Source organism: Siniperca chuatsi, linkage group LG24 (genome assembly GCF_020085105.1).
Source record: "Siniperca chuatsi isolate FFG_IHB_CAS linkage group LG24, ASM2008510v1, whole genome shotgun sequence".
In the NCBI taxonomy this organism is placed as follows: Eukaryota; Metazoa; Chordata; class Actinopteri; order Centrarchiformes; family Sinipercidae; genus Siniperca; species Siniperca chuatsi.
The window spans coordinates 5,892,968-5,909,834 of NC_058065.1; the positions used below are offsets into that span (position 1 = coordinate 5,892,968).

At 42.2% G+C, this 16,867-nt stretch overlaps 1 protein-coding gene across 6 annotated transcripts in view; it reads right to left on the minus strand.

Moving 5' to 3' along the window:
• LOC122872414 (nck-associated protein 5-like) overlaps positions 1 to 16,867 on the minus strand; it is a 145,736-nt gene that overhangs the window by 106,324 nt on the left and 22,545 nt on the right. The window contains exon 1 of one of the 6 annotated variants that reach the window (XM_044188618.1): positions 8,406 to 8,506. The exons of the other annotated variants lie outside the window; for them this stretch is intronic. Within the exon in view, the coding sequence (XP_044044553.1) occupies positions 8,406 to 8,483 (78 nt within the window). The 5' untranslated portion in view covers positions 8,484 to 8,506. Of the gene's footprint in view, positions 1 to 8,405; positions 8,507 to 16,867 lie in introns of those variants that run through there. 6 annotated transcript variants of the gene reach the window in all.

Sequence of the window (16,867 nt, forward strand, 5' to 3'; positions counted from 1 at the left end):
ATCCATCATTTAAAGCAAGAGTTCAACAATTCTTCACTTTCTGACAGAGAGTTACCACTCTCACATCTGTCCGTTATATATAAGGTTCTAACCAGCAGGTGGTTGGCTTAGCTTGGCATAAAGAGTGGAAAGAAAAGGGGGGAAACAGTTAGCCTGACTCTATCTGAAGCTAACAAAATCCACCTACCAACACCTCTAAAGCTTGCTAATTAACAGGTTATATCTCGCTTGTTTAATGCATTGGTACCAGTTGCCACGCAACCAGCAGAGATTTTTGGAAGTTACTGGTACAGATTAAACAAACGAGATATAACAAGTAATTAGTGAGCTTTACAGGTGCTGGCAGACGGATTTTGTTACCGTTAGACAGAGCCAAGCTAGCTGTTTCCCCCTGTTTCCAGTCTTTCTGCTAAGCTATGCTAACCAGCTACTGGCTGTAGCCTTAACAGACACATAAGTGTGGTATCGATCTTCTCATCTAGCTCTCCAGCGTAAAGTGAATAAGTGTGTTTCCCAAAATGTCAAACTATTCCTTTAAAATCATTAAAAAGCATTTATCATTATTTTCTTACATTTTATAGACTACCTAACTAATCTACTTAATTTAAAAAAGTGTCAACAGATTAACCCACAATTAAAGTAATAGTTGGTTGTAGCCCTAGCTAAATCAACAATGAAACTGAAAATCCAATCATGGGAATATTCAAATTTCAATGAGCAGCATGTATCTTTCACCATGGTTTCTATGAGGGAAATTGCTGTTTTCTGTATTGTTGTGTTGCATGTCAGAAGTTGCTACCTGATCACACTGTTAGAGCAATGAGGCCTGAAAGAGACTCACTAAGTCCGTCTGAATGGAAGTCTGATGAGAAAATGAAGAGCTTTCACCATCGCCTCATTTCAGCATCCTCTCTGAATACTTGCCGCACATAAGAGATCCATTTACAGTGAAAAGTATCCTGAGACCAAATGCTTTCCATGTTCCTGGTGTACACAGACCCCATGCTGGAGTCAAGCCATGCAAACAGTAGGGGAAGTGGGTCAGGGGAGAAAGGCTTAATAATGCACAAATTCAGCTGGTTCGACTTGAGTCTCATAACCCCCTCCTCAATGCTCAGGCAGAAATGAGACAGAGGAAGGGTGGGGAAGACAGAAAATCTAACCAGGAAATGTCTCCAAAATAAAGCTTGTTTGTATCTGAATGAATTGGAATGGCAGGGTTGTACTGCAATATTTAACAAAGAGTAAATACAGACTGCTTTGTTGGGCTGCTAGCACATCTGACCAATTTCCTGCAAAATTATGATAATCCCAAAGAAATGAATGTAATAAAATAATCATAGGAATCTTGTTTGCTCTGCATAATTTCCTGCGTGGAAATCTGCTGCTCCTCCGGCTGTTGTGCCAGATGGATGTTAGCCCGCTAGCCCGCTGGCTGCCATGGGTTCCCACAATAGCCCCTCAGTGACCACTGTGACCACACACAAAGGCAATCGTTGACCAGTGACACCCTAGACAATCAGCCCTGAGGGTCAAACAGTCCTGTGCAAAGCATCCCTCATTCAGTCCTGCTCACCTGAGGCTCAGTACGCCTCATAAAACCTCAATCACTGCTCTGATGTGTGGCCGCGGAGAGAGGATCCCGGAAAATCATTGAGCGCCACAAGCACATCACCATAAAGTTGAGTTATGGACTCATGAAAGGCACACAGATCATATTATCTCTTTAGAAAGTGACGGAGACTCAATAATGTGAATGGCTCCAGCTAGCCGGATGACTCACGCAGACAAATGTTAATACATGCAGATGATATTGATTCTTCTCATGGATCTTTTGTATGAATAGCCTGCCTTTTAATGACAAAGAGCCTAGCATCCAAATTACTTCCTCTCAAGAATCAATGACTGATATTAAAGGCTGAAAATGCACAGCAAAAAATGTACATTCAGTCATGTAAACTTGTATGGAGTTTTGAATCTTACTTTAAAAAGAAATTTAAAAAGCAGAAGTCATTTCTTACATTTTAATTTTTAATTGTTGCAAAATGTCTCTTGAATCCAGTGTCTTATTCTTCCTTGCTTCAAGAGATAAACATTTGTTTCTAAAGGTAATCAGAAGGTAGAATTTCACTCTGTTGAAACTAAAGAACTTTTTGCAGCGTATAATTGGATCTGTGGAAATGGCCAATCTTCCAGCCACTGACTCTTTATAATGGTGCACCATCAAACAGCTCCTGCATGAATTTCCTTCTAATCATAGTAATGGCTCTGCTTTGCACCTCATATTGATACTTGGCATTTGAGATAATGTGACGACAGTGGCCATGTTATGATGAGCACTTAAAAGCCCTGAGATAACACAATTGAATATTACGTGGAAACGCAAATTGCATGATTAGGAAACTCTATGGCCTGTACTGTACTAGCAGGCAGGGAAAAGATCAACACAGTCTACCTATCGGCCCTGACAGCACCCAACTCCTCTAATAGTGGGAGTGGCATGAAGGTCACTGCCTCCTGACTGCAAGGCTGTGGTGTAAGTGTAGCCGGCAGGCTTTTCACAGAGCGGAGACCGGGCTAGCATCAGCCGCAAACGCTTCTGACAGAGTGAATCAGCCACATCAGACAAAATCAGGTTCCCTGCAGACAACACCTTATTATAATGCAACACACTACAGCAGTTTGAGGCAAGGCAGATCCCTCAGCTTTTGTTGCATCCACTCTGTTGCTGTGTTTGCATATGAGCAAGTTCTAGCGGAGGATATTTGTGGAGCAACATTTCAGGGAATGGCTCATGCTATGAAAATAACCACTGGCCGTTTTCTTTAAAACACATCAGACAGAATTAAAACCATTTTCTCACGACGAGCAACACAGACCAGAAAGGCTCCTGTTATCAGAGCAGAACTCTACCCACCAAAACACACTGAATTTCCAACAAAGAAACGTTACACACAACTTCAAACACTTGTGAAAATAGGTTAATCTACCACAACTTGCATCAAGTGGGTAAAATTGCCTGTAGTGCATTCAGGGAGATAATAGGAACCCATCATGACACTGTAGTAACTTCCACATGAGGCTGCAGGTTTTCCCTCAGGGATCCACCCTGTGACACATCACACAGCCAGGCAGGTGATCTTTTGTTTGGGAGGGAGATGATGAAGAGACATGCACACACTGACTCCCAATGAGAAAAGCAGAAGGGATAGCAAACAGCAAGAGAGAGTTTAAAAGAAAAAAATGAAAGACAACTGTGCTGCAGGCTTTTCCCCAGTGTATAGACAATATACAGGAGCACTATTGTATTGTGTCTAGCTCTACTGCTGGGAGCTGACAGGCCCTTTAAAGCTGTATAGCTGTCTGTACTCAGAGGCTGTCATCAATAGAAAAGCACAGGGGACCAGAGGACAGTCGGTCAGGGCCAGGCCACTGCAGGGACACAACCAGCTGGAGCACCTGGTGTACAGAGCCAACACACGCGCTTTACACACAAAGAGACACAAAGAGACACACACACACACACACACACACACACACACACACCAATGCTGATGCAAAGAGGCGCAAGCACAACGACATCCATGTGAGATGATCACATGGAAGCACACACTCACCCAGCCTGCTAAGCATATATATTTACTTACATGTGAACAAGCATTGCTAGTGTCTGAGTTCACATGAAAGCACACGTGCTACACATAAACATACACATGCACACCCATATTACATATACGTTGGGGTTTGACACATGTTTGGGCTTATAGATAGTTTGTGCAATGTAAAAAAAGGAAACAACTTTTTTTTAATGAGAAAACTTCAAGGCAACTTATTTCACATAATGTGAGTTTTGAGCACAAGTTAAACTCCAAACTTCCGAGCAAAACTACAAAAAATGTTGCCAAATCACCATTTTTTGTTCAAATAATTTAACAAACTATGAATTCTATATTTGTTGAGTAAACACATGAAAGTGTCAGTTTTTAATCTTTTGATACTTTTATTTTAACTGCACATTCCTGATGACAAACATTGTAGTGAGTTGGCAGCTTGTGGAAGCAGGATGAGTAGGTTTCACTTAAGATTTTACAGACTGACACCACCCAAACTGCTCTGTTAGAGGAATTGAGCAACAGTGTTTTACAACATCTGATTTTCTATGGAAGCTCACATTATCAGCCCGTCATATAAACGTGCATGTATGTGTGTGATTTATTTGTGTTCATTGGAAAGTGATGGATATTGAGCAATATGTGAAGGAAAGTCAAACCAGATCCTTCACCTGCACATCAATAAATCCAAATCAACCTCAACAATTATAATTACAACCATTAGGTCTATATCTGTCAGCAGTATTTGTAGGCATTTTCCCGTAAGAGCGGCTTCTTTCTCATTAGTGGAAAACCAACATTCAACAAAAACCGACACCTCACTCTCTGCTGAGCAACACAACCTGCCCAGAAACCAATGTCACGCATTCACCATAGCATGAGTAACAACATGACCTCAATAATTCGGAAGAGTGTTTGTGTTTCTGTTTTGGGTGGTAGCTGTTGTGGTGTTGGTGGTGGTGGTGATGGGAAGATAATCCATGCAAAGCTCTGAAGCTGAATTTTGGCTGTTGAAAGCCAATAAGGCGGTATCAAAATGAGGGCAGAGTTAATTAATCATCTCAGCTTCCTTTTCACGGCCCTCCCATGACTGTCCCGGGGGCTTGTGTGAGTGTGTTTTGTGTGTGTGTGTGTGTGTGTGTGTGAGTGAGAGAGAGAGACAGAGAAAGCATGGCAGGGAAGCAGGAGGGTGGTGCAGGTTGCAGCTGGGGGATATTAGCATAAAGTAATGTGAGCCAGCAGACTGCTGAGCTCCTGTAAGCTCGGTGCAAACCTCTTAGGAAAAAACAGGAAACTACTGACACCTGCTTTATTCACTGACCACTGAAAAAAGCACAATTAAAATACAGTACAAACTGTATTAGTTGCTGATGTTGCACTGATTAAAAACTATAACAAAAACTAGCCTTTTTATAACACGATTTTAAATGACCAAATCAGTGAATGTGAGTCATTAAAATTTGCATATCCATTACAACTGAGACAGTGTGTTCAAGGAAGCTTTGACATGAGATTGTATGCAGTATGTGCTGTATTTTAATTGTCACAGTATGCTGTTTTTGAAGTTAGCATACAGGAAAGCAATGTACTTTTTAGCTTTGTTCAAACAAGAAATGATGCCATACAGGCTCAGACTGACATCAATCAAACTGCGACTTTGGGTGCCACTGCTAATTAAACTTCACAAAGAGAAAGCAAAATGTTTTTCCAAAGATTTATTTACTTTTATTGGTTTTCCAAGATCTTCCTCGAGTCGTCTCGCCACTATCCATAATTACCTTTAATGTTTTGCAGCTGTGAATAGCACATCTCTTTTCTTTTTGCAGCACAAACAAAAAACAAGAGTGTGTCCGCTCACTCATTCATTATTCCTTATAACAGACTCGCAGTAGTTCACTCTATTGTGAGCAGTGAGGTGAGATTTCAGACACTTATGAATCATCATTTTGTGTCATCACTGACAAGTGTTCTGTCGCACGACAGTCATTTTTGCAACTGTCAAAATTGACTCACTGCATTTTGGGTGTGTTAGTAGAACGTAGTGTACATGCCATGGACACTAATGTTTTCCTTCCATTGTTGGAATTTCTGAGGGCACTATAGTGAATACATTTCACACCTAAAATTCAGATACTCATCAAATGTCAAAGGGTAAAGGAGTGAGTAGTTTTAAGTATACATACTGACTTTTTTTAGTGTACTTAAATGATACTGTAGGTTCACATTCAAGTCTATCTTCATACAACACTCACATGCACATATGTGCACTGAAATACATTTTGGTAACTGTAATCTTTCCTCCCATCCATACTGGCCATCAAGAGATCCCTTCCTAACACGATTCCAATGTCTTCCTGATAGCTCGTTTTGTTTCCACGGACGGTGTTTCCTTGCTGAGCTGTGATAGCAAGGCAGTTAGAAAAAGAAGAAATTCGGCATTATAAAGGCTGTAACTTTGGTAGATATCCAATTGATCTGGCTGACTCAGACTGCTGAAGCTTATTTAAGCTTAATTATTTCACTTTTCCAATGTGAACACACTACATACTCATTACATACTCGCGTATTATGGAATTGGGATACGGCTAATGTTCTGCTGTTAACTTACCACGACATACAATTACTTTGGCAAAAAGTGGACCAAATTGAAAAATTACCTGTCTCGAGCAAGTTTTTATTCACATGAATGGAAACCAATACCTGCGCTGAAGGAACTTAATCAGTCTAAAATCTTATGGTATGCTTTGGATTGTGTACTTATTAGCTAATGGGTTAGAGCAAAACACCTGTATGCTCCTCTTAAAAAGAGATTTGCTGTCATGAGGAGACACAATGGCTTTTGCATTCTCCCTTCTTTTTTTACTGTTGCCACAGTCAGGTTGATAAGGCTTTTAATTTGGCAGCCCAGGCTAGGCCAGCTGAGGACGACAAAGAAAAAGCACTCCTGGACTTTTAAGGCATTTGCAAACAGATCTCAAAAAGTCTGCATTAACTTGTGGCCTCAGTACACGTAACACTTTCATTCAATTCACAATAAAAGTAATGTTAGCAGGGAAGAGTCTCTTGTGGTCCTGACACAAAGCTTTATCTTGTTTTAGGCTTTGAGTGCAGCCTCAGTACAGACGTGCAACATAGAAATATGATGGACAGTGCAAAACATCAGCCATAATGCCAACATTCATGCCACAATGCATTACAGCCAAAAAGAAAGACTACATAGTAGTCTTTCAGGCTGGAAAATGGCTCAGTGGGTCAGTGTGTGAGTATGTGAGTGTGTGAGTGTGTGTGCAGGTTTGGAGTTGTTGGGGGGATTTCTAAACGGAGCACAGGGAGCGATCTGGGCACGAGGAGGAGAGAGAGAGAGTGAAATAAGATGGAAAAATGCAATCATGCATCCCGGGCCTCTCCAGCTCCTCGTCGTGTTTTCCCCCTTCCCTGCCCCTCCTTCTCCTCCACAAGCCATTAGTCACTATTCAGCTCCTGTTAATGTAATTAGATAAAGGATATATGGAGCCTCAGAGCTCGGCGGAGACATTTGTCTGCATAATTGCGTCCATGCGGTGGCAGAGGCTACAAACCCCTGGATTTCCACAAAACACCTCTAGCTCAATAATTCAGAAGAAGTGGAGAGAAGAGCAAAAGAAGGACGGAGAGACATTTGGAGAGTGGGGGGGAAATGAAAGATACAGATAGAGAGAAAAAAATCAATTTTTTTTTTTAAAAAATAATCAATTTTCTGTCTTTGTGCTATGTTTCCAGAAGAACACAAAGCCCTTTTTCTAGCCAATCCAAAAAGACGAAGCACTTAGGATCCCTCATCTCTGCTGCTAAACCAGCTCCAAAAAATAAAAACAAAAAACAGAAGAAAAGAAAGTCAAGAATCAAAGCACTCATCTTCAAACCTAGGTGATATTTTTAGATCTGGCTGTTGCATCACGTTCAAATGCCGGTTCCTCCCCCCCGTATAAACACGCATGTCAACACGCACACACACTGCTCATTAGGCAACCTAATAATAAACTGTCAAATGTCACAATCCACCTCAACTACTGGGGGTGAATATGTGCAGATGGCAGGCAGGTCCCCTGATTCAGACCTTCTGGAGAAGTATCGGAAACGCGAAACAAGCTCTATTCTCACATGTGATTAGTGGCAGTCGCAGCTTGTCAGCTAGTGACCTACATATGGTAGGATCGCTACAGTCTAGGTGTACCACACACAGTCAAGAATTCCCACATTCCCATACACTTGAGAAGCATGGATGCATACCTTGCCAGTCCAAAAAACAAAGCTAGGACTCCAAAATAATGATTACATTTCCTAGAAATTAATCTTTAAATTAGTTTTTTGATAATTCGATTAATCATCAAGTCTATGAAAAACACCAGTTTTGTCAAAAACCCCCAAATATTCAAATTAACAGAGAAATTGTTGCTGATTAATCCTTTTCAGGATTCTGTTTCAGCACAACATACACATGAAAACACAAAAAAGTGTAAGTACTGCATGCACACACCAAATACAAACTGAATTTTAACTTTCCCTTTACCAACCCTCCCCCCCTGCCCTGCACCTCTAACCCAGGGCAATTCCTGTCCCCTGTCTGGGGCACAAGCGATGTAGGTGGTTGTGGATTTGGGTGGACTGGAGGGCAGGATGTTAGCCTGATTATCACCCAGTCAGACCTATTTCCAGCTCCAGACAGCCTGCCTCCTGCCCCAGATACCTCCTCGACGGATGGAGCCCTGGAAGGGATGGAGGGACCAGAGGGGGAACGTATGGACCGAGACTCACCGCCAGCAGCTCCAGCAGGGGAATGTTTCGGATCCTCCCGCAGACTGACACGATACCGTGGTCCGAGAACTGGCTCATCCTATGTCCGCTTTGCTCGTCTGCTCGCCTTCCTCTTCTTCCACTTCGTTCCCCACTTCTGCCCTAGCTGCCTTGCTGAGTCTCAGCTGCTGCCTGCCACTGTGTATTTGCGGAGTGTGTGTGTATGTTGTAATGATGATGCAGCAGGCAGTCGTGCAGCATTGGCAGCGAAGTGCCTCGTCTGAATTCTCGTCTCTCCTCAGCAAGGCCACATCAGCTCTTGTCAATATTTAACCAGCAAGTCAAGTCGGATTAAATCACCTGGGCAAGACCAACTGTGGTTTGCTGCCCAGGAGAGCGTGTGAGTGTGTGTTTTTATGTGTTTATGAGTGAAGCGGTGACTGGCTGGTGTTTGTGCATGCGTGTAAAGACATAAAACATTAACACATGTCAGGCGAGGAGTCTAATTCAGACTTCCAGGTTGGCTGTTTCTCCTCTTTCTGCGACTCTAGCTTCTGTCCAAAACTCACACACGGTCACGATGTGGCTCCTGAACACTGGCTGCTTCACTAATACTACTGCTGCTGCCACTCGGGGAGATCTAAGGCAATGTAAAGATGGACTTGGCAGCGTAAAGTGAGAGAAAATGTGTGCGTGTGTTCATGCAGCTGATTGGCAGAGCAACAGGAGTATCAAACAGCCTATGAAAGGGCTCCTTGACATTTGCCTCAGGAGTATATTCCCCTGTCTCACTGTGAGCGCAGTGCCTCAGCGTTTGACATATAAATATGCCGTATGACTCGTGAGCTCTGGCTCTAGATGTTAAGGAAACGTGTCAGAAAGTAAATCTCATTTACCTTTACAGTAAAAGAAAAAGTAGCATTTTCACGTAATGAGCATACTCACTTTGTTTGACGCGTCTTAACCTCATTAAAGCCAACATGGACAACAAGTCCATATGTACAGTGCTCAGAGAAAAAACGGAAATTTGACCGTTTACAATCTCCATCTGCTGAGGGAGATTATGTGATATGATCAAAAGTTCCATAACAGCTACTAAATTGACCTTTTATTAACGTTGTTTTCTCTACGGCTGTTTCCAAGATCCAGAATCAGCGTTTACCCCCTCCGCTAACCGGTTTCTTGAGGGAAACCCTGAGAATAAACTTTGAACCTCAGATTGCAGGTTTTGTTTAATTCACAGTGGTCAAGTGGCCAAGTAGGCTGCACAATAGATAATGATAGTTCTCTCCTTCAAACTGGAAGACATGGAAGATCTTCTGGAGACAATGTCACGTTTCTCCCAAAACTATCTACCAAATTCAGGCTCTGAAGTTTCAGAAGTGAGAAAAGGCTGTTGAGTTGCAAAAGTATGCTTCACTTTATGTCTAATATGCCTTCTTTTAACACTTATCAGAGCAGCTGTGACTTACATCATTATCTAAAGGTTTGCTAATTGTAATTGCTAATAGTTACTCTCTGACTGGGCACTCAGTTCTTGAGTGGATAGTTCCCAAACTTCAATCTTGTACTGAAAGCTCAAAACTTTAATTTACATTTATCCAGAGTAACTTACAATGAGCAAGAAAGTACGGAGTGAGTGTCTTGACGACACTTCAACTGGACACTTTGGCACAAACAGAGGTGTTGACCATGAAGTCCTAGCAGTTTCAAGGGATGAGCAAGCAACTTTCATTGATGCATTTAGTAGTTAAACAGCATCTATGATCATTAAGCCTTGCCTTGTTAAAAATACAGTACATCAAAGTTCTGTTTTGATCACTGTGTACTGGTTTAAAAGACTTTGGAGGGCAGAGATGCGATCATCAGGTTTGTTAACATCCATATCCATTAAATTTTTCTGTTTCCAGCCACAAGGTATGTCCCACTGAGCTTCTCTCATAAAAGGGAACACTGGATAATATCCAACCTGTCCGTACGCACGTACAATAGTTTTAAAACATAAACACACACCCAACTTGAGTATCCACACCCAAAGTGTCTGAGGTGACAAAAAGGCCATGAAGTTGCCAAATCATCCTTTAATACCTAGCTTTGTTAGGTGTTAAAGTAGATTTTGAGCAGCAGTGAGTCACATCATCATCAAAATGTCTGCTGGTTGGTCTAGTTCCCATCTGACCAGGCGGAAATTATGCTTGAGTGGATGGTTTCTAGACTTACTGTAAATGTTGCACCAAAAACAGTTTGGCTGTGCAAGGCTTCATTATATCACCCAACAGCAGGAATGTTTCTGACAAGATGGCCTCAAAAGTCTTCCTTTGGGACCAGCAAGAGCCCAGCTGAGAGCTGGGTTGTAAAATAATGTCGACATATAATATACCGGCCCGAGTTTAAGCGTCCAAATGTTAGTAGTTTTACATTTGGCATAGCAGCAAACCTTGAATATGAATACTCTGCTCCCGCTGACCTATATAAGCTGTGTTTTCTCCCACAGAGAAATAAGCCCATGACTTGTGGCTATCACTGTGATTGATGGGAGATGAGTGGCAGGTGGTGCTCCTGCTCAGACGCAGATTACAAACTCATCAGTCAGCAGGCGCCTGGGCAAGCCTTGCTGAGGAATTTATGACATCAGACACAGTAGCTTCACACCGGTCAGGTTGTGTGAAGGGAGCTAAGGTGATGCAGGTGTAAAATCAGCGCCCTGCCCAGAATGCATTCCCGTAAGTGACTCATGGTTTTCCATCAAAGCAGGTTCCCCATAGTCATGACACCATTATTAAATATAAAATTACTTTGAAATCTATTGTGCAAGCTAATGCCAACAGTCATCTGTGCATTAAACCAGTGTAAACCATTATACAATGGCAGTCAACCAGTCTATGCAGAAGACATAATGACCTGAAATGAGCAACCATGTCTATATAATAAAGACTGAGATTTTAAAAATGCATCCTTCTGCGATTAAGGGATGTTTCATTTGTCAGTGAGAAGGCATCATGACACTAATACCCATATAATGATTTTGGTCTGGGATGGCCAGAAAATTGAATCTGGGTTGAAATGACGGACTATTTTGGTAATGCATCCTTAACAAATGAGACAGTCCATTTGTCAAAGCTTCGAAGAGATTAATGGTAAAATAATACAAATATAATATAACAAATTAAGGGCAATTATTGTAGTTTGGAATGGCCATAAGACTACACAGAGGTAGAAATTACTAAATAATTTCTATAATTTGTCAAGTTATAAACTATTTGCAAATTACAAGGAATGAAATTCCAAAGCAGTTGCATCAATGTATGTAAGAATGTGCTGAGCAAAAATAAAACCGGGTTCTAACCCCTGAGCACTTTTAGTTTTAATTTCTGACCCTCTAAAAACAAAGACTTCACCAGGTGCGAGGAAGCACCGCTCCTCTATGTGAACATCTGGTAGGAACTCACCATACAAGCCTGACCAGTATAGTCTCTGCCTGGTGAGACAATTGCCCTGGAAGGCATCTATTTTTCCCCCATAATGAGTCTCAAAGTATCCTCAGGCATGAACACATGTGGAAATAACCCCATTTTAAGATTCACATACAGATAAAAGCTAATTTGCATGCAGAAAATGCTCGTACACATCAACACATGTAAGCACACATCCGCATCTTCATGCACATGCTGGCATACAAACACAAACTCAGTCGTCATCAATCAACCCATATCAAAACAAACAAGCGAGGCCTTGAGCACTTATGTGGAGCCATATATCAAATGTTAGTTTTAAAGTGGTTTCTGTATGTATTTACTCAGTGGTCGGAGCTAATGCGGAAATATGTAAATATTTCCCTGGACTGGGCAGGAACTGATTCTAGGATCATTATGGCACTTCCCAGACCACCAACCAACACAGAGTCCTACACAAGGGCTAAAGCTGGGATGAGAATTTAAGATTATTGAAGCCACTATTGAGTACACACGCCACACATAAAGACTATTTTTGCCAACATACATAGTTCTTTAGTCTTGAGAGTAAGAAAAGAGCACATATTGAATGAATATAAACAGATGTGTCGCTCTACAATCCACAACATTTCACAAGAATATTCTCATGTGTTCCTGTACCAAAACAGAAATGGAGATCTATCAAAAACATTTTGGCCTTACTAATTCATGTGGCAAATTTCTGCAGAAAAAATGAAGAAAGAGAGGAAAATGCTATATTTGGATTGTGGATGGAAAGATGTAGGCAACAAGGCCCAGAAACACTGTGGCTGTTCATTGAAACTTGGACATTGAACTGGATTATAAAATTAATCTAACAGCACACTACACTATTTTGCCATTTGCCCACGATTTTTGGACAACTGTTTAACTATTATTTCTCCTGTGTGATGTCGATTTCCGAGCAGCAGCCGCTTCAGTCCTCAATTAGTGTCTACATAGGATGCGTTCAGGCCCAGTATTGAGTGTAAGTCATCTGTGTTTTGGCAGCGCTCAGAGTCCAACAAACAATGACTGTTACTCTACTATAAAACTGAAGAAAATGTATCCCCGCTTTAAAAAACCCTCAAAAGAATTTATGGACAGACATCTAGCTCAGTAAACATAACAACAAGCCAGGTTCCCCCACACTTTTAGCTCTGGTCTTAGAAAACCGAGCATGAAAGAGCTCTCTCAGATTCCAGCTGAGGGTTTGGCTTGGCGCCTGATGAGGAGGATGTGATCACAGGGCGGCCTCTGTGCAGAAGAGCAGACAGGACGTGCCCACCACCCCACACCACCTCACCACCTTCTGCCTCTCACACCCACACCCGGTCTGCCAGGAGGCCATAGAGGGTGCCTGTCCCACCCCAGCTGGAAGGTGAGGAGGTAGGCTTCCCGGTGCTGACAGATGCAGCCCCTCCTCAGCCTCTGCCTCTCCCTGTACACTGGGATCTTAATCTGCACGTCCAATCCTGTTAGCTGCCCTCTGCCAGTTTTGCCTTGTTCAAACCCAAATCTGCAGTGCCAGTATTGGATCCAAACATGGTGCCTCATCTGCGTACAATAAACAAATGAGCTTCCATGCCAGGTGGATGGGGTTAACACCCTGGGATAAGCTCTACTGACTACTGTGTTTGGATCATGTTTCAGGTTTCTCTGCTGAGACAGACCTCTATTTCAACACAGTGAACCCAGAAAATAATAGTGTGTTTTACACATCTGTCTTCAGTGGGAGAAAAGTGTTGTTTTTTTACACACTGCCAGCTTACCTTTGTTAATTAACTACACAAAAATCTGTTTTGTTAAACAGTGTTTGTGTTATATATATAGATGTTAATTTGTTCACACTTAAAAAATAGACAAGACTGCATGCATATACTGCATTGTAACTACCATGCTAATAAAAAATAATAACATGTGCTTACATAAATGTAATATGTAGGATTACTTGTGCATGAGAAATGAAGCTTAAACCTCTTTAACAGCTCTTGGACAGCATGTCAGTCAGCCAAAAAGTAGTATTTACAGAAATGCCTACCCAGACTCTGTTCACTTTAATGATTTCAAACATGACCTAAACCATTTTTATTTTGTGGTATTGTAAAAGTAAAACTTCCACATGGGATAGGTCAGTGGATCCCACAGTTCGTGCCACAGCACACTGAGGTGCCTTAAGAACGGGCCAAGGGTGCCACAAGATTTGTTCATTTCCATTTTTTTGTTGTGCGGTTTTAATAATTTATTACCACATCATAAAAACTAAGGCAACATTTACATTAACTACATTTTATGTTATCGGCTGCTGGTTGTCACAGTAACACAAAACGCTTTCTGGCTCGTCAGTTTTCCAGGTACACAGTGGTCACAAACAGCAACCGAATGTTCATAGCCCTCAACACAGTCTGAGTCAAATGAACTTGAGCTGACCAAAAGAGCTTAAATCAGACTGCAGTGAAAACTTCTGGCTTTATGCACAGATTTTGGTTCCTTGTGGAACATGGATATCCACCATTGTTTGATTGTTTGAAAGTGTGAACACCTGATCTGATCACACTTTTTAGTGTGATGTGATCATTATCAACCAGTATAAAACTGGTATAATCAAAGCCTTGTTCCTAGTGAAATATTTTACCATCAATCTCCTTCTAACCGAGCTAAACAACAAAAAATGTACTCCTTAACTGTGTGACTCTCTTATCTTGATAAACCTCCACTTGAGCAATTCTGAGGACACTGAATGGTTCCAAGTTTGATCCTGTGGGGAGATAGAGAGAGGACTGTCTTCTCCTTGTCCCTGCAGACTTCAGGGCTCTCAAAAGGCCTATGTGTTCCTGGCACTGGGGTCTTTTGAGGGAAAGCACAGGGTGAATAGAGATTGGTGCAAAGCGCTAATGTTTGGGGAACAACACATGTGACTCTGACCGCACGCGGCTCCGGTATCAACTTTGATCTCCGTCATGATTGGAAGAAGACTGTCCGTAATTGGCCGCCCAACAGAAAGGGCACAAAGGATGGTCTCATTGGACGAGGGAAAATGGACGCCTAATTATAAGAGCTGGCACAAGGCCCTGGGCAGAGCAGAAACTCACTATAAAGTAAAAAGCCTCCTCAATCAGTTTGGAGCAGATCCAAAAGCTTCTTCTTTTATTTGCCCACTCATAATTAAATTGTCTTTGATTGAGCAACAAGCGATAAACCCTTAGTTTCTGAAGATAACAGTGTACAACATCAACCTATGTTCAGCAGGCAAATGTGAAATCCATGCATTACCAAGGATCATTGCTGAGGTATGTAATGAACACGGAACTTGTGACATGGGTCAGAGATTCAAGCGCACATTAGCACACATCAGTATATCATCGCAGGCAGAGAAGATGCTTCACATGTTAGGCTGAGAAGAAGCAGGTCAACTGGAATGCTTGGCTCATTATCACCCAGAGCAAAATGTGCTACACTTTTGCTTTACTCACCTGAAATAAATCTCAAAACTCCACTCAAATCCCTGCAAATGCCAGTAAACTAATTTTCTGACATCATGTTGTGCAAATGACTCTACTTCACCTTCTTTGACTTCACTGCACGTGATGCCGAGATCCATAAAAAATGATATAATTGCCCTAATAAAAACACTAGGTATTAGCAGGGGACTGCCAAATCTCATTAATTGGAGGTTGGAAAAACTAGACGAGTGGCTCATATCAAAACAGCATCAACAACTATTAAACCAATTTTACAAGCGGATGAAGGCTGCTTAGTCTTATCCACAGCGTTTGGTTGGATATGGGGGAAGCCGTTGGGTTTCAGACTGGAGTTTAGGGAAGCCAACGTTGTAATCACTCCTGGTCGGGCCCATGACAGAGGAGACAGTTCCCATGAGACAAGAGGAGGAAAAACGCCATCTCTTCTGCCTCGCCAGTGTCCCAGAGTTTGCTGGGTTCCCACACCCTGTGGCCCCGTGGCTACCCACGCGGTGAGCCCAGGTATGTGTGGTATGTCACCTGCACACTGAGGGAGCTGTCAGAGACCTGGCCGGAGGCTGGTACACCCCTGCTGAGAAACTTGATTTAAACACTCAAGATGAAGTGTGAGAGACTGAGTGCTCTGAGAGAGAGGAGGTGACTGCTCCAAGAAGAGTCTAAATCTTTTTATGTGACTGGCTCCCACACAAATCGTCCAATCAGCCTCGGCCTCAGAACCACACTTTACACCAGCTACTCAAGAATCAAGCTGACACATTGAGTGAGCACCGAGTGAGCACTTGTCTCCTGAGTTTGGCATCCTGTAATACACATGGCGTGAGAACGGCGCCTACACTGAGGACGCCATTGTCGGTGGATTTCTACTGTATAATTACACTCAATTAGTTTGAGCTGCTCAGTAATGATATCAAACCTTTCCATTTGTCTGCCTGACGATGTGGGAGCCAATCAGATTAGACTGAGCATTTCTTCCCATCCAGCTACAGAGCTTGCTCCCCTGCTTAGTTTTATGTCTCCATCCTGCATTGTAACAACCAGTTGTAATGGGCTGTGGGGGGAGAAGGAGGAGGAAATCCAATCTTGCCAAGCGGACTCCATGCTGGCTTACTATCTAATTCATTTGCACTTAAATTTAGCATAAACCAAACTAATTTGTCTGTTTTGGGGCTTGTTTCTGGGACAATGTTATTGTCTTACTTTCGCCAGTGGCGAATGGGCCAGTGAAACAAGTTGCAGCCTGATATAACAGCATGGCAGCAAATCAGCACGTAAAAGACTTTATACGAGGAGGAGGCTTGACAAAAGCCAGGGGGATTTAGCTAAACCCAAATACTTTGGAGATAAACAGGAAAGCACTACCACATGCTGTTTATTCAGTACAAGTCACAACTATGCAGCAAGCGTTTAATCAGTAATGTGGAGCACTTGATTATTAACCCTCCCCTGCAGAGTGTTTTCAATTTGGCCTTTTGTTATCAATTATCTCTGAGCATGATTGCACTGCTGCACACATTATAAATGTTGGCAGGGA